This window comes from Adiantum capillus-veneris, chromosome 1 (genome assembly GCF_014529385.1).
Source record: "Adiantum capillus-veneris isolate H3 chromosome 1, ASM1452938v2, whole genome shotgun sequence".
Lineage (NCBI taxonomy): Eukaryota > Viridiplantae > Streptophyta > Polypodiopsida > Polypodiales > Pteridaceae > Adiantum > Adiantum capillus-veneris.
Window position 1 is genome coordinate 140,863,339 of NC_140931.1, and position 22,082 is coordinate 140,885,420.

The window sequence follows — 22,082 nt, forward strand, 5'->3', positions numbered from 1 at the left end:
CGGAGAGGTAGACCTAGAGCCCACTAGGGAGGAGCCAGTCAGAGAGGAGCCTGTCAATTCAGAGCCTGAGCTAGTTAGAGCAGAGCAGCCTGCATAGGTAGAGCTAGAGATAGCTCAATAAAAGAAAGATGAAGCATCTTCTTTGCAAGGGCGAGCCAACGTAGAGCAAGGGTAAGCTAGCAAAGAGCAAGCACGTGTGCCACAAGACTGCCATCTTGTAGAGCAAATCAATGAAGAAAACAAAGAGGAACTACAAGCGCTTGCCAATTTAGCCCCTGTTTGAGAACAGATTCATCTGCCCAAAAGATCAAAGGCAGACTTTGTTTTCAACCTTGATCGATACTTTTTTTTATGCATGCATGATTTCTCCAATGCCAATGCAACGGATGCAGTTGTCCACATCGCTATGTGGTAAGGATTGAGTTCATTATGTGACACTGTTGGGGTCATTACCAAGTAAATAGGGACCCTTGGATATTTTCAAGGTCGTTATTTGCTCGGCATTGACCTGCGTTTTTTTGGCACTTAGGGTCAAAGCTTTAAGTTCATTATGTCATAATTTTGGGGTCGGTACCAAACGAATAGAGACCCTTGGAAAGTTTTAAAACCATTATTCGCTTGGTATTGACCCATGTTTCTTCGGCAGTGAGGGTCAGAACCAAGGGATTAGGGACTTATATGACCATTTCAAGAAATATATTTGCTTCATTTTGACCTATATTTATATATTTAGTAACCAATCTAATCGCTGACAGTTTTTTATATTAGGCACACTATCTCGCTTCTGCCCATAAATGTGCACGACAAAATATATGTAATAGATCCGCTTATATTGTCTATGCTTCAGAACAACAGAATGTTATTGTTGACGTTGTTGGGCTGGTTCAGCATAGTAAATTGAGATCTAGCACACTTTCTGGTCACTGCATACAATCAAAGGTGAGTTTCATGACGATATGCAAAGCTAGGTTGGATTAAGGATCTTTGTTACCATATAAATGTAGTAGTTATGTTTGTGAACACACTTAGGACTACCGGGATATTTTTTTCCTCTTTAGGAGGTTTTTCCCCCCGTGCATTGTATATACACCCATTCATTCTAGGGCTATCTATCTTTCCATTGCACACTAAGTAAAACACTCTCTGTTGTGTGCCTTGACCTTCCTTCATCTTCTCCAAGCAGTGTGTGTTTTCCTGCAACCCTAATTTCAACAATTGGTATCAGAGCAGGTTGCGTCCTCCCCCTTAAATTGAGTGGGAGTGATGGTAGAGGAAGGTACGTTCAATATCAAGAAGTTCAACGGCAAGAACTACCAACATTGGAAGATGTAGATTGAAGCTTACCTCTACCAAAAGAATCTCTATTTGCCACTAGGCAGTCTTGCAAAAAAGCCCGCAATAATGGGAGATGAAGCTTGGAACATCCTTGATCGAAAGGCGTTGGGAACAATTCGGCTATGCTTGGCATCCACCAACACTGACTTTCAACATTTTGGAAATAAAGACCACGGAGGACTTCATGAAGTTGCTTGATGGCCTCTACGAGAAACCATCTGGATCAAATAAGGTATTTCTCATGAAACGATTATTCAATTTAAAAATGGCAGAGAGTGGTTAGATTGTAGAACAGTTAAATGAGTTCAATATCAACACAAGTCAGCTTCGATCTGTGAAGTCACCTTTGATGATGAAGTGCAAGCTCTCCTAATACTATCCCCCTTGCCAGATAGCTGGAATAGCCTTGTGAGGACTACAAGTAACTCAACAAATACTCTCAAGTTTGATGATGTTGTGGGTGTTCTCTTAAGCGAGGAAATGCAAACAAAGAGCAGAGGCGAAACATCAAGTGCTGCATTGTCAGTGGAAACAAGAGGAATACCAAAAGAGAGGTTCAATAGTCAAAGAAATTGTGATTGCTCAAGGCATAGCAAGTCACTGACAAAGTCAATTCTAGAGTGTTGAAATTGTGGCAAGAAGGGTCATGTTAAGAAGGATTGCTGGTCCAAGAAGAAGAAGGAGTCAGATTCTCAATACAACAAGCCAACATTAAAGGTCAATGTGGAAGGTAAAGTAGAGCAAGATGCCCGCGAATTCTTTCATTGGACAATGTATCCAATTCTTGGATAGTAGACTCCGATGCTTCGTTCCATGCAACACCCCACAAACAATATTATTATGTATACATGGGAGATGATGAAGCTTGTGAAATTGTTGGCAAAGGAACAATTTCTGTCTAAACTAAAAATCAAAACGAATGGAAGCTTAAAGATGTTATGCATGTTCCCTCTTTTAGGAGAAACTTAATCTCTACAGGTCAAATGGACAATGAAGGTCACAATGTTGCATTCGAAAACAAACAATGGAAGGTTATCAAAAGGATCTCTGGTGGTTGCAAAGGAAAAAAAGGTGGGTACACTCTACTTGTGTAAAGTCATTGCACGATCTTCCATCTTTGCAATATCTACAAAAGTGGATGGTGCGGTATGACACTATCAACTCGAACACACGAGTGCCAAAGGAATGCAAATCCTTCAATCAAAGAAGCTAAGACTGTAAAAATTTTTAAAGTAGGAAATGCAACAAAAAGAAAAATCTTGAATTGGTTCATTCTTACAACAACGCCAATAAGATGAGGAGCCTCAACCGATACCCTGAAGATCTACGAGAGTAAGTAGACCTCCTGAGAGGTTCATTCCTTCCTTCAACCATATCTTGGTCTAAGATTCTAGAGAGCTAGAGTCATAGGAAAAAGCCATGCAACACAAATCCAAATAAGAATGAACGAAAAGCATTCAAGCAGAGTTGGACTCATTGCATCAAAATCAAACATGAGAATTGGTTGATTTGCCTAACAAAAGCGGGCACTACAAAACAAATGGGTGTACAAGTTGAAGGAGGAAGAATGCGGGAAGAAGAGGTACAAGTTTAGGCTTGTGGTAAAGGGTTTTCTCAAAAGAAAGGTATTGACTTTAGTGAAATATTTTCTCATGTTGCAATAAATGAAATCATGAAGCTTGTCTTGAGCCTTATGGCTGCTCAATATTTGAAACTTGAGCAAATGGTTGTAGGCACGAAATTCCCTCGGGGGGACTTGGAGGAGGAGATTTACATGCTTCAACCAAAAGGGTATGAAGAAAAGGATATGTAGGTTAAGAAAGAGCTCTAAACGTCTAAAGTAAGCATAAAAACAGTGGCACTTGAAATTTGACTGATGAATGGTGGATCATAGATTCAAAAGATGCGACTCAGATCAAGTTAGGCTTCAAAGTTACAGAAAGTGGTCTCACTTTGTAGCATGGAAGCATAATATGTAGCTCTTACAGAGGCTAGCAAAGAGATGTGGCTTCATAGATTTTTGGAGGAGCTTGTATACAAGCAAGACAATCGTGTCTTGTATAGTGATAGTCAAAGAGCCATTCATATTGCGACGAATTTAGCCTTTCACTTAAGGACAAAGCATATAGAAGTAACGTATCACTTCATACGTACTCTTTTGGAAGAGGGACATCTAAAGCTTGGAAAGTCGTTGAAATATTCACTTTGGCTGGAATATCTTGGTTGGAAAACTACTGAAAGTGATTGAAAAATAATTGGCGGGTGGCAGGTAGTTAATGGCCAATTGGCCAAGCGGTCAAAATTCAATGGTCCGTGGTTGGTGTTCAACGGTCGATGGCCAAGTTTTACTAGGACTTGTGTACCCAAGGGCGGCTACACATGGGCGTATGGACGGTTGTTTCTCATGAGAGAGGGCAGCCCACAGAGGCTCCTTTTGGCCTATAAAAGGAGGCCTCTTCTGCACACAAAAATGGTGGTAACAAAGAGTGAAGGTGGAGTGAAGAAAGGAGAAGAAGAGCATTAGGTGGAAGATCTATCAAGGGTTTCTAATCCCTTTGTAAATACTTCAAGTTTGAAGTGCAAAGCCATTGAGTGTTTGCTTTTCCATAGGCGTAGGCCTTGGGTGAAACCACATATATCGTGTGTGTATTCTCTCTCTCTCTCTCTCTCTCTCTATTATATCTCTTGTGTGTGAAAATTATCTCTCTCCATTAAGTAAACCACTATAATCTTTATTTAACTACTCATTAATTCCCAACATCGTGAATAGCTCAAAATGAGCTCACAATAGGTTCTGAAAAAATTTTCCCCGTTTCAAGCGTCAATATATTGGTTGCTTTCATATTTGATATTTGTAGCGCATTTATCAACGCTAATAGCGATGTCGACCAAAGTCCTAAAAAGCATTGGCGCTTAGTGTCGCAATCTAAAAGGGCCCCTAGTCATGTTATATTAGGTGTCTTTATTTTCTCCATCATGATTTCCATCTTAGGAATTTTATTTCAATTTCAAGTTTGCTTCTACGCATGCTCCCACTTCTATCCACTCTTAGTCCCCCTCCCCAAACCTTCCACTCCCATACATTGACAGAATTCAAATGCAACTGAAGCACTCTAGTTTTTTTGCTGCACGTAAAACCACTCAGGACTAGCACCCCTTTTTTCCTTATCATGTCATCTTATAGGTTTTCAATCAAATGTTCTACTTCAAACTAGTGTGTAACCACAAATTTTTTAGGGATTTGTAATCATTATTTAAATAATAAAGTAAACTGTAAAATTCAGCTAAGCCAAAAATGTATTGAAGCTTTCAAAGAAGGGGGATATAATAGTTTGTTATATCATCCAATAGAATTCTAAAAAAAAGGTCAAATATGCCAAAACATATAATACTTAAAAACTAAGTTGATCACAACTTTTTTCATTACTTATTGCATGTAAAATTGACTTGCAAAGAAAATAATCTCTCTCTCATTCTCTCTCTCTCTCTCTCTCTCTCTCTCTCTCTCTCTCGCCTATCCGAGAGAGAGAGAGAGAGAGAAATGAAATGAAATAAAATGTTATATTAACATCTTCAAAAGGCCAGAGTGACCTATGAGACTAGAAAGTTACAATGTGGTGGATCTGATGCAAAGTCAGAGTAACATGATGACAAAATGAAAAAATAAAATACTATGGAATCCTGAACTGCTAGGTGTGAACTAAGCAGCTAAACAGCTAGCTGGGATAGCTAGATCACAAGAGATCCAGCATCGGTCGCTGGTGGATCTCATCAATCTCCTCCATGGTCAGTAGTGTGACCGGGCGTCGTGCATGTCGAGCCAAAGTGATCAGAATCCTCTGATGCAGCTTCCGTCGATGCTGTGTAGTCCTCCGCAGTCGTGGGCGTCTGGATCTCCCCAGCTCAGTCGCTCGGTCGATCAGTGTGCCTCTGGTGTGAGGCGACGAGCTCTGCTATGGTAGTAACTCCTCGGGTGTCCAGTGGCAGCTCTAAAGAAGTCTCTGATCTGTCTCTGAGACTGGCTAGCCTCTCCTCTCATCAGGCTCTCTCTGTGTCTGCGTAGCTCAAGAAAAAACAAACCCAGGCATCTCTGATCCTCGTACCGCATGACTCTAGAGAATGGTCCAACGCCCTCTTTGAACAAGCAATGGAAGCGACCCCGTATCTCATAGTAGACGGGGCAGTGGCATGTGTAGTGCAACTCTGTCTCAGGCTCGATGTCACACAGGAGGCATGTCTTGGACTCTGCTGGTAGTCCACTGTATCTCCCAGTCTTGATCCGCAGCTGGTGTGAGGATGTGCGTATCTGGCCAATAGCACATCATATCCCATGAGACAAGTGGGTGTCTATGTATCTGGGCCTCGTCACAAAACCATCCTCCGTAAGCTGGAGGAGATGCTCTCTGTAGAAAGCCATCTTCGTGCCCAGCTCCTGCGCTGGCTGTATCCATGTCCTCTTGGTGTCTAGCTGAGTCAAGTCTTGGAGAATGAACCTGGTGATCTCGGACTGTGTAAGAGTCAGAGAGGGCGCATCCAGTGAGTACTGGAAGGGAGGCAATCTGTCTATGCTGAACCCATGTGCCTAAAACCATGATGTCATCTCCCCATACCAGCATGCTGTATCTCCCTGCATGGCTGAGAGAGAGAGAGAGAGAGAGAGAGAGAGAGAGAGAGAGAGAGAGAGAGAGAGCATAAAATATCAATAAAAATCTAAGAATTATCATAACTTTCGCATGAAATGAATTATTCAATAAAACATCTTCACAAATAGAATTGAAGAGAAAACGTTTTCATAAAATCCTAAAAGAATGTTAAATACATCTCATCATGCACTATTAAATAAATAAACACAAAAGAACATTTCATTCGTATTAAACCGATCATTATTTTCTCAACTCACAAAAGAAACTCATCAAAAATCTTACCTCACATTAATACATGAGTGAGCCTAAGATGAGCTCGGGAGGCGAAGAGAGGGAGGAAAGCCCCAGAAGAAAGAAGCAGAGGCCTGACAACTCTGATGATGTAGCAGTAGGCAACATGCAAAGGTACCTGGTGGCGGTGGAGTATATAGGTTCTCGTTACATGGGCTTTCAGAAGCAAAAAGGTCAAGACGGCAGAACCGTTCAGAGCGCTTTGGAGGTTTGCCTTTAACTATCTTGTTCTTGTCAAAATCCCTGTGGCTTTGTTTTATTCCCAGGAAGAAAAAGCCCACGAAGAAAAAAGTGCGTGTGTAGCCTTGAACGAGGAATTTTGTCCCCTTTGTCGAAGTGGCATCGGAAGATGTACTTAGCTGGAACAAAAACAGCAGCAAATCTTTGATTCCGTCTCTCTCAAATCAATGAAATGGACAGCTTGGTGAGCTCACTTGCATTTTGAATGGTGTCTCCGACTAGGCATGCCCCAAAAATGTTTCATACCGCACTCCTGATGCCTATCCAAGCTCAGGGCAGGAAGTGGAGTTGCTTCACACCATCTAGTTAAGTACTCGGTGATAACCAGTATATTGCCTACTTAGACGTTAGGAATGGGCCCATCAAGTCCCATCCGATCAATTCAAAAGGATTTGTGACCTTTATTGGCGCTAAATAGTCCACATTTTGCTTTGGTGTGTCTTGATAGCTTGACGGGGGACAAGCTTGTATCTTTTGAGAGATTGTTTGGCGAGTGGTTTTTTAAATTCTGCAATACCTTACGGAGGCCCAAGTTGCTTGATAATGATAATAGTTGATGTAATGATCCTACAAGGCTTGTGGAACGTAAATTCTTGGACCGTGACCTGCTTGGTGGTAGTAGAGGACATGGTTGACGACTGTGAATCGGTTGTAGTGAGAATCCATGTCGGAGTTTTTGAGCTTGTGTGTTATTACTTGAATAGCTGGATCTTGCTATTGGAGATGTGCGAGCTGGGTTAGCATGACATGGAGTTCAACTTGTGACAGCTGGGCATTATGAAACTCTTGGCTGCGGGATAGACCATCTGCTATGTAGTTGGTTACACCTCTCTTATAGCGGATAGTAAATGTGTTCTTGTAATGCGAGGACCGGTTTCCACTGACCAGAGTTGCCTTGTTGTATAAGTGTCGCACCAAGTCCTTGATTAGAAGCATGAGTCTACAACAAAAATGGCTTCTGGAAATGGGACAGCGTGGTTGACTCTCTAATGGCTTGTTTTAGAGTTCAAAGCTGGATTGGCATGGCGTGGTCCATGTATACGGTGTATTTCTTTGGAGGAGTAGTAGAAGAGGATATGTGAGCTTGGCTAGGTTAGGGACAAACAGAAACGAGAACCATCCTTGAAAAGTTTTGCAAGGCTTTGACATTTCCAGGAGTGGGATAGGTTTCAATAGCTTATACCTTAGCAGGGTCCACTTGAATACCTTCTGCAGGTATGATGAATGTAGAAATTTCAGTTTGGTGGCACCCATCTGCATTTTTTCAATTGCAGTTGCAAATTGTACTTTTGGATTTGATGGAGGACGTCTTTGAGGACTTGAAGGTGTTGTTCCCATGTTTGAGTCTGTCGGGGACGTGTATCTTTCTTTTCTTTGTTTTGGGAACTCTCTCTTTCTACTTTCATTATTAGAAGTCTGTTGAGTTCTCTGAGTCAAGATCTCATTAGTGGGGTAAGTTAGATTGCCCGAGTGTATGGCAAAACCCCGTTTCTCATGACCCATCAATTCTTGAATAGAATTCGACTTTTGTTCCAAGCAGTAGTCACGGATCTCTGTAGGAAGTCCGCAGCAAAATCGCTCAATCTGTACCAAGACCTTCGTAAATGAAGAAGCTAGTAGAAAAGAGCTCCAAAATCTCTTGCAACAATCAGCTTCCAAAGAATCTCCCTTGGTCATCCGAAGATGATTCAAGCGGTTCGTATATCTCGTTCGTACTCCCAAGTCAGCTAAGAAGAAATAAAAAGCCGTTTGAATTTCAACCATAACCGAAGCTTCCTTCTCAATAGAATAGTGGAGCACCATGTTCGAGCATCACAGAACCTAGAAAAGGATTCAAATCGATTGTCCACCTGCGTTAAATTCTTTGACTTTCTTGCTTTTACCTTCCAGGAAGTCATATTTGTTGGCTTTATAAAAATGTTTCTTCTTTGCATAAAATATGTGATTGTCGGAGTCCGAAGTATATGAGGATGAGTCCTCGGTAGAACTGTATGAAATTGGTCGAAATCTAGGCTTTTTTGCCTTTTTCTTGCCCTTTCTGAAGCTTTGCTTTTCGCTTCGCTTGTTCATGTCTTTCTGCGAGTAGAGGTTATGCTTTTTTGCACTCGTCTGTCTTTTCGGCTTTACTCCCTACCTGAGAGGAGAAGCAATGGCGACACGCCATCTCGAGTATATCACGCAATTCTTCAGGTATATCACCAATCTTGGGTCCTTGGAGTACTTAATCAATCAGTTCACACATATGCCAATCTGCAGTTGATGTTTGTACTCCTTTTCTGGCAAACTTGTCCGAAAAAAATTTGCCCAAATCTTCATTCTTTCTTCAATTCCCGCGCCGGATCTTCAACTTCCCACTGAGAGGTGTCATCTTTGTCAGATTCTTCACCAGAACCCATGTGTAATCTGGGATTTTTAATGGCTTTATGCCCTGTAAGACAGAGCGATGAAGACGGGAGAGCGCCCGATGCGCGATGTATGAAGGGTGGGAGTGGCTAATAAGTCTGGGGTCGAGGCACGAAGATTCTTTCCTAAGAGCTGTGTGCGCTGTAAAAAGGATCGGATCCTTCGTAAAAGAAGAATCTTTCTGCGATCTCATACCACTGTAACAAACTTGGACACTCCAAGTCAAGATTCTACCACGACACAGCCGAGATTCACTTCAAAACCGTTCACAGTTCACAATTGATTCAACACGGCCCAGCGGAGTTCTGTGCTAGGAGATATTGGCCCCGAAGACTGGCCCCCCCTTCGGTATTTCGTTTTGTATTAATCTGTGCTCAAAGTACAAGGGAGTGGGCACTGGGACCCCTCCCACTCTTAGACTCTGCGTCCAGATGCTCTGCACAGGGGGAGCCCAAACCACTTATTTATTTGTTTACAAGGGATGCCAAAAGCAGAGCCGCAAAAGCAGAGCCGCAAAAGCAGAAGGTAAAAAGCTATTAAAATAAAGCAAAATATTCAAAAGCATCCCAATAAGCCTTTCGTAATTTCAGCCCTGTTTTTGCGTAGAAAAAGCAGGTCTGTACGGCTTAGCCACGTCAGCACTGTTTCCGCCTTTTGCGCCGCAAATTGCGGAGGTCCGTACGGCGCTGCCGTGTCAGCATTACAACACGTTTTCCGGGACTGCCTGCTAGAGAGAGAGAGTGTGTTTCTGCTGCCCAAATGGCCACGCCGCTTCACCAATTTGTGACAATCACAGTCAAAGAAGGGGTTTTGTGCTTGTCCATTGTCACACAAGAACCGGAATCTTTGCTGTTTCAGTGGGTATTAAGGCTTTCAATTGAGAAGGGGGAGGTCGAGGGAGCTGTTGCCTCTTAGACCTCTGAAGAATTCTCTTGCACAAGGAAAGGATCAATAAATCTTCAACTTTACCACCATTAGACAAGAAAGACATAAACGTAGGGCATGGCTCGCGAGGGGGAACTTGTCCAGTGTCGTGGCATTCACGACCGAGTACTCAACTAGGGTCGGATATATGTGCCACTAAGTAAGCCCATCTTGATATCGCCGATGATCCTTTGGAAGCTTCATGTTGCTGCTTTTGTTGTTGATGATTCCGATAAGAAGTTGATTGCTTAGAACTGTAACTTTTCCAAGAATATTCATGCTTAGACTTTTGCTACTCGGACGAAGGTACTTTGTGTCTAGTTGTCTTTGAGAAACCATGCTTTGGGTTAGAAAATTTGAGTTTCGAAGCCTTTGGTTTGAGTGGTTCTTTCTGGTCGATCACTGAAGCGTCGGAAGAAGATGGCGGAGAAGCAGCATTTGTAGTCCGAGAAGTAATAATATGACTCTGGGAAGAGGTTTGCATTTGCATCTAATCCAAGCGAGTGTGAATCAATGCCAGGCTTGTTGAAATGGCTTCTATCTTCTCTTTGAAAACTGCTATCGAATCCTAGAGTAAAATATTGTTGTCGCCATTCTTGTGGTTCGACCATGCTGATTGTTTAGCGAAAGTAACTGTTTTCAATATTTCGAGAGCAGGAACTGATACCTCGGGAATGGGTAAATGTGGCACTAGTACCACCTTTGGAACAAGTTCCAACTTTGGGGTAGGAGAAATAGTGATCACCTCGTGACAGGAGAATTTGTAATAAGAATATTCCGGCTTGGTAACGGATATGTACTTCGGCTCGAGAATTAATTCCAAAACTGGGATAGGTTTGTGTCCACCGTTGGAGTGTTGGAAATAACAATCATCTCGTGGACAGGAAGGGGTTCATGAGAGGAAAAGAATCTGCACCTCGAAGAATTCATCGGCCATAATGGCAAAATGTCTCCCGCACAGTGTGCACACTAAGCCAACGCTAGAAGGAGAGGCAGGAGGGTTGTGCGTAAACTGAAAATGCTGGCAGGTTGTCATAGTTTCTTTATGCAAGTGGGGTGCTGTCACATTGGTTAAAATAAATGGGGCAAGCCGGTCAAGTGTGGCCGGCCACTTGAGACATTAAAAATTAAGTAGTGTTTTCAGTATTGCGCTGCTGTCTTTTACATAGAAAAACTTATCAGCAATTTGATGCAGTGTTTCAGCCCAGCGCTTTCAAGCTCAACGATTCAGGAAAGGGTGAGAGCAAGGGGAAGACGGAGTGCGAGCACTTGGTGAAAATGTGTTTCTTGCCATCTTGTTGTAACAGACTTGGACACTCCAAGTCAAGATTCTATCGTGACACCACAAGAATTCACTTCAAAACAGTTCACAGTTCACAATTGATTCGACACTGGCCCGGTGGAGTTCCGTGCCTAAAGATATTTGCCCCAAAGATTGGCGCCCCTTTCGGTATTTCTTTTTGTATTAATCTGCAACTCAAACTACAAGGGAGTGGTCGGGACTCACTCTCAGACTTTGCGTCCAGATGCTCTGAGAAGTGAGAGCCCAAGCCACTATTAAATAGGTTTACAAGGGATGCTAAAAGCAGAGACCAAAAGCTTCAAAACCAAAAGCTGGCCCAAAATAAAGCACTTTCAATTTTCCTCTCACAAGCTTTGCTTATAAAAATTAAAGCAATTAAAAATTCTCTCTTTCTCCTTGCGTAGCCATAAGCAGGCCAAAGCTGCCGTAAAAACTGCCCATGCAAAAGCTGCCACGTCAGCTATACGGATTTTCGTGATCGGCGCCGCAAATCACGGGGCTGTCCGTACGATGCAGCCACGTTATCACTTAAGCGGGCCTCTGTGTGTGTACTGGACATCCACGTCACCAGTTTGTGACATACCCCCCCCTTGAAAGCATTGTAAACTCCCTCGATTACGCTTGCAAAACAGACAGAAGCCATAAGCTGTCTTAGCAGACACTGACTGTTAGTACCGACGCACTAGGAACACACATTCAGCACATGTACCAAATCGACAGTCACATCACAGGATATCGCTTGACATCACAGGACAAATCACATTCAACATTCATTCGGATCTCAGACCATGATTTATCGGCAATGCAATTAGCAATCGCATCTAGATCCACTCAGGACTTCATAGATGCCCGATTGACTAATCCCTATTGCAACCATGTCTATCAAGATCATTCAGACCAAAATGCTGTAGTCATTTCGTCTATGAGTTCCTGAACTAACTTAAACAAGTCAAGAACAAATCAGTATCATATTATCGAGAATTCCAGTTCATAAAGTCATACAACAGAATACTGTCAGCTTTCAGTATCCCTGAAGCTCAAAGAGACATCGGTGACTCTAGTATCAAAAATCGAGGCATCTATTGGCAAAGGAGCGGAGTAACTCCCCTCTTGTGCATACCCACTGCACCAGATATCCGGCCAAGCTAAATTCGGGGTTCCATTTGGAATAGACTATACTAAACCAAAAGCTTCAAGGTAAAGTTTCACAATGTGAGGAGTATCTGCTAGATCCTCCTCCTCCATCCACTTCGCATCCAATGCAGGATAGTTCTTGAATTTAACCAAGAACCGCCTTCTCACTTTACCTTTAATCTTTCTCTCCTTATGTGCCAATATCTGTTCTGGAACTAGGATCTCCTCGTTTTCTTCCACTTCGGGTTCCTAGTTAGACTCCCCATCTTCGGGCACATCGCCTTTAAAAGGCTTCAAGAGACTCACATGAAAAGCATTGTGAATCGTCCAAAGTTTCGGGTAGCTTCAGTCGGAAAGAGACATCATTTATCTTTTTGGAGATCTGGAAAGGTCCGTAGTGTCGCATATTGAGCTTTGGAAAAAGCCTTTGCTTTCCCTTCTTCTTTCTCAAGCGTGCCTTCTCAAAACATAAGAGCACCCAATCGTTCTCCTTCAATTTCAAATAGCGTCGATGGCGATCTACTGCCTTTTTCTCTCTTTCTTGAGATTTCTGCAAAGCCTCGCGGACCTTGGCAAACGTCGTGTCCGAGTCGCGCGTGTACTCATCGCCTTCAAAAATCTTATCTTTCGTGCTTAGGAAGGGTGGAACCTTCGTAGCACCTTCAATAATCTCAAATGGCGCCTTCCCCGTCGAAGAGTGTATGGTGTTGTTGTAGGCAAATTCCACCAAAGGTAAATACTTTTCCCATTGAGTCTTCTGATCCGAGATGTAAGACTTCAATAAATCTAGTACCACTGAATTGACAATCTCAGATTGCCCATCAGTCTGCGGGTGGAAAGATGACGAGAATTGCAACCGCGTGCCAATGTTCTCCCAAATAGCCTTCCAAAACAAACTCGTGAATCTGGGGTCCTTGTCGGAGACTGTTGCTAAATTGGCTTTATCTGACAGAAAAATAATTCTAAATGAATTATTGGATTTATAAGTGAGAGGGTTTTCTCTCTTGGAACATCAAGGAAAAATAATTCTAAATGAATTATTGGAATTTTAAGTGAGGGTTTTTCTCACTGGAGACATTCGAGTACAGAGTATTCCTAGTGCGTCATTCAAAGTAATGACGATAGCACTGTGAACGAGAATATCTGTAAGGCCACCAGGAACGGGTACTTCTGATGCGTCACATCGGATGGGTGACAGGGAGCATCGGGAAGAAGTATCCGACCATCCGAGAACGGACATCTCTGATGCGTCATAGGATGGGTGACATAGAGCATCGTGAAGGGGATTGTACCGTAAGTTCGGTAGGAAAGGACTAGGTGATGGGTATTCCTGATGCGTCACAAGGTGGGTGACGGGTGCATCGGAAAGGGGATATCCATAGTCGAGAGGAAATCCGAACTGGAAAGAGGAATACGCGTAAAGACGCAAGCACAAGAATAAAGATGGGTTCTGAGAAGCTTTTCTTAAAAAGCGGAAAATTTGAACGAGTTTTCCGGGAAGAGCAAACGCTTTCCCGCGAGGAATCTATGTTTGCATTGCATTCGTGCATGTGGTTGCATCCAGGGACGCCTGGGAAGTGCTGTGAAAGCATTGATTTTAACTTATAAGGTTTTATTGAGTTTTTGGGCAGGTTCAGACCAATTTTAAAAATATGCCGGCCCTCCACTTAATAAGTGGGCAGCCACTTAGAAAATAAAGCAACAAAACCAGCCAGCGAATTCTCTCTCCCTATTTCGGGTAGAACAGAAAAAAAAAAAAAAACGGCCGCGATCTCTCCGCGATCAGCTATTCGTGCCGTGGTGAAGGAGCTATAAAAGCACCACATGCCCTCACCAAAGGGAGGTTGCCAGCACCAACAAGAGAAGACTCTGCCGCCAGAAGACGCGAGAGATCGCGAGACTACGAAGCACGGGAGTCGCTTTTCTCGCGCAAGAGCGACAGGTACCTATTGTGGATTCGCCATACGAATTGTTGTCGTGTGTTTGCGTGTGTGTTTGCAAGTACTTCATCGCGAAGGAGAAGCGAGAAGGCTTCGGCCTACGCTTGGGAATTCCGGAAACGGAATTCGGAAATTGTCTGCGGAGTCTCAACTCCGAGTACAGACGAAAAAAGGATTGAGAGCTTGTCTCTCGGATTTCCCTTACGGGAAGGAACGACCATCGAGTCAGAGATTTAGAACGGAGGGGTTTTCTCCGGTTCTTGTGCTTGTAAAAAGATTCTCCCTAATAAAGAATTCTCTCTAAGGGGGGGGACCAGCCCATCTTCTGGTCCCCAGTACTGTGTCGATCTTCTCACTCTCTCGCTCTCTCTATCTATTTCTCTCTATATCCTTTGGCTTCAATAATAAGAGATAAATTCTATTTATCTGAGTATATTTTCTATTGTTATGCGCTGCTCCCGTTTGTGACAGTGGTATCAGAGCATGGTCTCCTCTCTTTCTCTGTGAAGGAGGACGACTCTGGGAAGATACGGGAAGAAGCCATGACAAGCCAAGAGAGAAGTAAGTAGGCGGAACCCTAAGTCCTGCAAGGAAAAGCTCGCAGAGTTGGAAAAAAAAATTTCTCTCTGCAAGACGTCGACACAAGGCTTGGGATTCTATGAGAAGGCGACAAGAGCATGATGCTGAAGAACCTAGAGAATCCAAGGAGCGGAATGCTCGAGATTCTTCAGAATCCAGAAAATATCCATGAACGTCAATCCAGAACTATAGCCATGAAATCCCGTCATTCCGGGAAGGATATGAAGAAGGTCTTTAGACCTCAGAACACTCCGGTCAAGTTTGATACTTTTGACGGATGGGAAGATGCCCCAAAAGCTAACGCTTTCATTTGACAGTTTGAAGTTGCCTTTGCAGACGGCAATTTCTAAAAAAGCGTCGAAGATGAGGCATGTGATTAAACACCTCAAGGGGATTGCAAGTACTTGGTGGTATACCAAAGCTCTGCAAGGAACTTACAACAAGACTTGGATTCAATTCAAGGCTGAATTTTCTGACAAATTTTTTTCCTTTACGCTTTGAGGAAGGCATCCAAGAAGATGGGATCGGTTTGCCCAATAGGAACACGAGCGAGTCAAAGCAAGTGGTGGTTCACTCTTGCCAAGGTAGCTCCATTCTTGATCCTCTCTGAGGAAGGAAAGATGAACAAATTTAACGAAGGACTTTTGCCCGAATCTGTAAACCCATATGCAAGATACTTTGCAGCAGATGGTGGAGTCAGCAATACAAAGCTGAAAGTGTACACCTTAGTGTACATAGAATCCAATCCCCGTGGTGGGACGGGAAACATTGAACACAGAAAGTTTGGAGTAAGGGAATTAAATCTAACTCCTGAATTCTTGAATAGAAGACCCTTGAACTTTAAGTGAGAGGGCAGGTTTTTAATCAAAGTTACATCTTTGAGGAAATCATAAAGTGCATTATGCTTGTTTGCTCTTTTGCACGAGGTATGGTTGTGTCTAACGAGGACAATCACTCTCGAGTGTTTATGAGAGTAAGGTTGAGTCAGAACATTGTTTATACGATGAACTGCATTGCCTAACCATCCGGAAGGTCCATGATTGATCTGGTATCAGGTAGTTCTCCAACAAATTACTTGCTATTGCGGGTAGAAAATTATGAAGGAACCATTCTGAGTTTTCAAGCAAAGAAAAGCTTTCATGAAGCTTGAATACTCTTTAAGCCCACACCCCCTACCTGGTAAGGGAAGACATGGTAGTGCTTTTCGCACAAGTGAAGGAATACTCTCTTTATGAGGGAAGGAACAAGTGACGACTACGGCCTGTGCTCGAGGAATCCAAGGATTAAAATCGTAGATTATTTGATGAGCGGGTTTTACTCTAAGATTGAGCCAAGGGATCGTTAAGTTGAGCGTGTTTGCTCTAAGGATCTTACGAAGGGAAGGTAATTTCCCAGGTTCACCGAAACTTTAACACAGCTTAAGAATTATGTACACTTTTGAGTACATGGATAACACACGAAGATGCAGACCTATGCCAAGGAATTGGACGAGAGTTTGTTATACTCTCTTGAGTGCTTTTTTGCGCGCAAGGATATTCCGACACGAGAATCTCTATTTGAGTTTCTCTTCGGAGAAGAGATTTTCCGATGGTCGTTGATCATTGAGTACGCTATGTGCTTCTACCATTACAGTAGCAACTTTTGGTTGCGGTATATGTTTCTCCATGAGCGGGTCAAGTAGCATTTACACGCTGCTGGAATAAATTTGAACTATTCTGTTCGTAAGAATATAATTCGCCAACCGTTTTAAAATGGTAAGAATTACATATGGGAGAACATCCCTGAGAATCAAAGAGGGTTCGTTCTATTGTGAACTAGGTTTGAACGTACGTTCAGAAAATGCTATGGCTAGAATCCTAGCTGCCTGAGATTTTACAAGGCGTCATTGATGCTTGCAAGGAGGAAAAGATTGGAAGGAAGTGCGCCGTGCACAAAGAATCTTCGGATTGGAACCGTCCGCCTACGTTGAGCGACGGCCCGAAACAAGAACCTTCTTTAAGGTGATCGCAAATTGTGAAAGAAAGACATCGAGCTTAATGCTCTATGACTTGAGCATTCCCTATGTGGGAGGACACCAGAGGTTTAATACCCTCTAGACTAACAGCGCAGGATTATGCGCAAAGACAGATACCTAGATTGATTTCTAGGAGGATTATTCTTCTCGGATTGAGAAGGTGGAATTGAGTTAACACTCTCGAATGAGGAAACGTTCGATCTACGCGAATGACGAGTTCTTCCACGGCTCGTAAGTTTGATGATTGGTGAAGGATATCCTCGAGGTACTAGAGGAAGGACATGAACCGGTAAGGTAAGTATTGAATTATGATTTTTTTTTCTTTAATTTACTTTTAAGTTCTCTTTTGAGAAAGGACTAGCTCAACTCACCATTGAGCAAAATTTGGAATCTTTCCGGTTTCTCCCCGGCAGTTCAGTTGGACCTCTACAGTTTAGGACAACTGTTTATAAGTGAGAGGGATGTTGCTAAATTGGCTTTATCTGACAGAAAAATAATTCTAAATGAATTATTGGATTTATAAGTGAGAGGGTTTTCTCGCTTGGAACATCAAGGAAAAATAATTCTAAATGAATTATTGGAATTTTAAGTGAGGGTTTTTCTCACTGGAGACATTCGAGTACAGAGTATTCCTAGTGCGTCATTCAAAGTAATGACGATAGCACTGTGAACGAGAATATCTGTAAGGCCACCAGGAACGGGTACTTCTGATGCGTCACATCGGATGGGTGACAGGGAGCATCGGGAAGAAGTATCCGACCATCCGAGAACGGACATCTCTGATGCGTCATAGGATGGGTGACATAGAGCATCGTGAAGGGGATTGTACCGTAAGTTCGGTAGGAAAGGACTAGGTGATGGGTATTCCTGATGCGTCACAAGGTGGGTGACGGGTGCATCGGAAAGGGGATATCCATAGTCGAGAGGAAATCCGAACTGGAAAGAGGAATACGCGTAAAGACGCAAGCACAAGAATAAAGATGGGTTCTGAGAAGCTTTTCTTAAAAAGCGGAAAATTTGAACGAGTTTTCCGGGAAGAGCAAACGCTTTCCCGCGAGGAATCTATGTTTGCATTGCATTCGTGCATGTGGTTGCATCCAGGGACGCCTGGGAAGTGCTGTGAAAGCATTGATTTTAACTTATAAGGTTTTATTGAGTTTTTGGGCAGGTTCAGACCAATTTTAAAAATATGCCGGCCCTCCACTTAATAAGTGGGCAGCCACTTAGAAAATAAAGCAACAAAACCAGCCAGCGAATTCTCTCTCCCTATTTCGGGTAGAACAGAAAAAAAAAAAAAAACGGCCGCGATCTCTCCGCGATCAGCTATTCGTGCCGTGGTGAAGGAGCTATAAAAGCACCACATGCCCTCACCAAAGGGAGGTTGCCAGCACCAACAAGAGAAGACTCTGCCGCCAGAAGACGCGAGAGATCGCGAGACTACGAAGCACGGGAGTCGCTTTTCTCGCGCAAGAGCGACAGGTACCTATTGTGGATTCGCCATACGAATTGTTGTCGTGTGTTTGCGTGTGTGTTTGCAAGTACTTCATCGCGAAGGAGAAGCGAGAAGGCTTCGGCCTACGCTTGGGAATTCCGGAAACGGAATTCGGAAATTGTCTGCGGAGTCTCAACTCCGAGTACAGACGAAAAAAGGATTGAGAGCTTGTCTCTCGGATTTCCCTTACGGGAAGGAACGACCATCGAGTCAGAGATTTAGAACGGAGGGGTTTTCTCCGGTTCTTGTGCTTGTAAAAAGATTCTCCCTAATAAAGAATTCTCTCTAAGGGGGGGGACCAGCCCATCTTCTGGTCCCCAGTACTGTGTCGATCTTCTCACTCTCTCTCTCTATATCCTTTGGCTTCAATAATAAGAGATAAATTCTATTTATCTGAGTATATTTTCTATTGTTATGCGCTCTCGTTTGTGACAGAGACAATCGTCTCGGGCATGCCATGTAATCTGAAGATTTGGGCCACAAACAGTCTCGCTAAGTGATCCGGCTTGATTGTTTTCTTGACTAGAATGAAATGAGCTTGCTTGCTTAATTTGTCAATAACAGTCCAGATAACGTCGTGACACTGTGTTCTTGGGAGATCAAAAATAAAATCCATTGCAATACTTTCCTAGGGGCAGGTGGGCATGGGCAAAGGCTGTAACAATCCTTGTGCTTTATGCCTGTCAAACTTGACCTTCTGGCATACCAAGCAACTGCGCACAAACTCGTCCACATCCTTCTTGAGTTTTAGCCAAAAGAAGTATCTCTCTACCTCTTTCAAGGTGGCAGCAATGCCGCGGTGACCTGTAAAAGGTGGACAGTGGCATTCGGTCATAATTTTTTCCCTCAACGGCTGTGTAACACACAACATGGTTTTCCTCATCAAGTAGCCATCCCGAATGGAATATCCTGCTACTATCTTCCCATCCCGTATCCGTGTAAAAATGTCTGCAAAATTTGTATCTGTGGCATAATGATCGACCATATCCTCGAAGCTCCTATGATTTATCGCAAAATTAGCGAGAACCAACGGCTTCGGAGACAAAGCATCTGCCACCACATTCTTTTGTCCCTGCACATGGACAATCTGGAAGTGAAATTGTGACAAGATGTCCGCCCACCACATCTGCTTTTCTGAAAGCTGCTTCTGTGACAAGAAGTAGCATAAACTCTGATGGTCTGTAAAGACAGTAAAATCCGCTTCGAGTAGGTAACGTCGCCACTGAGTAAGAGCATGGATAACCGCCAAAAGCTCTCTCATAAATCTGTGTTGTCAATTCCGGCCTTGAGAACAATCGGCTCTCGTAGGCAATGACATGGCCTTCTTGCATTAAGACCGCACCCAGATTACGACCACAAGCATCACAAATGACTTCTGCAAGTTCGGCAAATCAGCATGTGTAGTCCGAGAACTTGTAGGACGATTTCGGGAAGTGTTTTGCGTTTGCATCTGATCCAAATGAGTGTGAAGTGATGCGAGGCTTGTGGAAAGTGTGGCCATCTGCTCCTTGATGAGAGGAAAGGCATCGTCAGATTGTCCACCTCTGTCCTGAGAATTCGCCATGGTTACGCCTCAAAGGGAACTCGAAGAGGTGCAGGTTTTGGTTCGAGAATAGATTTGGGACCGGTACAGCTTCTGGGACGGGAGCACCTGTGGGAACTGGAACGCCCTCTGGGACTGGTTCTGGCTCCGGCGAATCGAGAATTATGATGATTTCGGGTTTTGGATCTGGCACAGGTTCAGGTGCAGGTAATGGGAGCAGTGCAGGAGTAATCACAGGCGGAGCTGAAATTTTCGGTAGTATTTCCTCCGAAATATCATCGATGTATGACAAATAAGGAATTTCGATAGTATTTTCATAATTTGGATTGCGTTTGTCTGCCATCGTGTGAGTAAGCGCCAAGAGCAGCACGCCAAATCAAATGGGTAAGGGCGGGAGAAAAAGACCAGCGCGCGCGTATGTTTGTTGGCAGCAAAAGCATGTTGAAAATTTTAATTAAGCCCCTTAAATTTGGTCTTGGCAAAGTTTTGGTCCAGGCCGGCCAAATTGGCTGACTTTTAAAGTGTGTTTTTTAAACTTAAGTGGGTCGATGTATAGTGTGCGCAACTTATTGGCTGCTGCTTACGCTTTTGCTGATCGTCAAAGGACACATCCTTGGGCATGAAAGGGCATGCCGGTTGTGAAAGGGCGTGCTTGCAGAGTGAGGAGGTACATGGCTGTGCATACGATGCTTCCCTCTTGCGATGAGGCAAGGTAAAAGTACCATGTGAAAGGTATTCCAGCGAATTGTAACCAGTGATTCAGCCAGCCTGAGTCGACACCAAAGGGCACGGGAGGATGCAAGGGGGAATCTGCGGCCACCACTCCATCTCAGCCCGGGTAAGCAATTGCTCTCAAATCAGCCACCAGAGGGTGCGTGGTGTCTGGTAGAGGATGCAAGAGGGTTACATCAGGGGGTTAAACACCGGCATTGCAATTTGCAATCCATCTTTCTTCTGCTTCCATGGAAGGAGGGTAGAGTGTAGCGGCGAGGGTGAGAGGCTCACAATCTTTGGGTCCGGGGATTTTTTTTTGCTCTGATATCGCTGTAAGGATTCTAGTTGCTAATCCTTCATTAATTACTTAAACTCATGATTAAGACTTAAGAAACTTGAACTGAACTCAAAAAAAAGACTGAGAAGACTCTGTGTTGATTGATTGAATGTTTCTCTTCGTCTCCTTATATAGGAGACGAAAAGACACAAATGAAAAGACACGTCTCCTGGTGAAGAGACATGACTTTTAACATTAAGACACATCCTTTCGGCGAAGTGCTGCAACCATTGGGCGAAGAGTCGCACCCATAGAGCGAAGGGGTGTGACCAGTTGTCGAATGAGTGTGGCTTTTGGCGAAGAGACACGTCTTTTGGGCGAAGGGGTGTGACCATCCAAGGGTAGGGGTCCCCATTGGCATGGCACTTCGCGTATCTGCAGCTAGGAGTAGATGTAATACTATTAACATAGTCACAATCGTGACACTTTAGAGAGAGAGAGAGAGAGAGAGAGAGAGAGAGAGAGAGAGAGAGAGAGAGAGAGAGAGAGAGAGAGAGAGAGAGAGAGAGAGAGAGAGAGAGAGAGAGAGAGAGAGAAATTAAATGAAAGGAAATGTTATATTAAACGTCTTCAAAAGGCCAAAATGACCTATGAGACCAAACTGATACAATTTTGGTGGATCTAATACAATGTTTGGGTACAAAAATAAAATGAAATATAGTGAAAAACTAAAATCTTAACTGCTATATGTGAACGAAGCAGCTAGCTGGAACTGTGTAGGATATGTGTAGGATATGAGTAGGGGGGTGAAAGTAGTGATTGGGGGCTAATACAACAGAATGTGGGTGTGCGTGTGGTAATATAATGGGTGAGAGATGATACAAAGGCTGATACAAGATGAGCAGGGTGTACAATCCTCAAAAGAGCTAAATTATAGGAGATCCATCATCGGTCGTTGGTGGATCTCATCAATCTCCTCCATGGTCAATAGTTTGACCGGGCATCATGCAAGTCGGGCCAAAGTGATCCGAATCCTCCGATGCAGACTCTGTCGATGTTGTGTAGTCCTCCATAGTCGTGGGTGTCTAGATCTCCCTAGCTGTCACCAGCGTGTGACTAAGATCTATCCTTTTTGTTGATTTCTTTCTCATTATTTATTTACTTTCACTTTTTGGAAACACCCCTCGGGAAATCTAACTGCCCTGCATTGCATAGCTAGTGTGGAACTGTTCAGAGGGAGTCCAGGCCTG

At 43.5% G+C, this 22,082-nt stretch overlaps 1 protein-coding gene across 5 annotated transcripts in view; it reads left to right on the top strand.

Moving 5' to 3' along the window:
- The first annotated feature begins 6,243 nt into the window (after positions 1 to 6,243).
- LOC147465698 (Pseudouridine synthase family protein) overlaps positions 6,244 to 22,082 on the top strand; it is a 67,592-nt gene continuing 51,753 nt past the window's right edge. For all 5 annotated transcript variants that reach the window (XM_086521460.1, XM_086521448.1, XM_086521454.1 and 2 more), the window contains exon 1: positions 6,244 to 6,477. In XM_086521460.1, the coding sequence (XP_086377586.1) occupies positions 6,274 to 6,477 (204 nt within the window). In that variant the 5' untranslated portion in view covers positions 6,244 to 6,273. The remainder of the gene's footprint in view (positions 6,478 to 22,082) is intronic.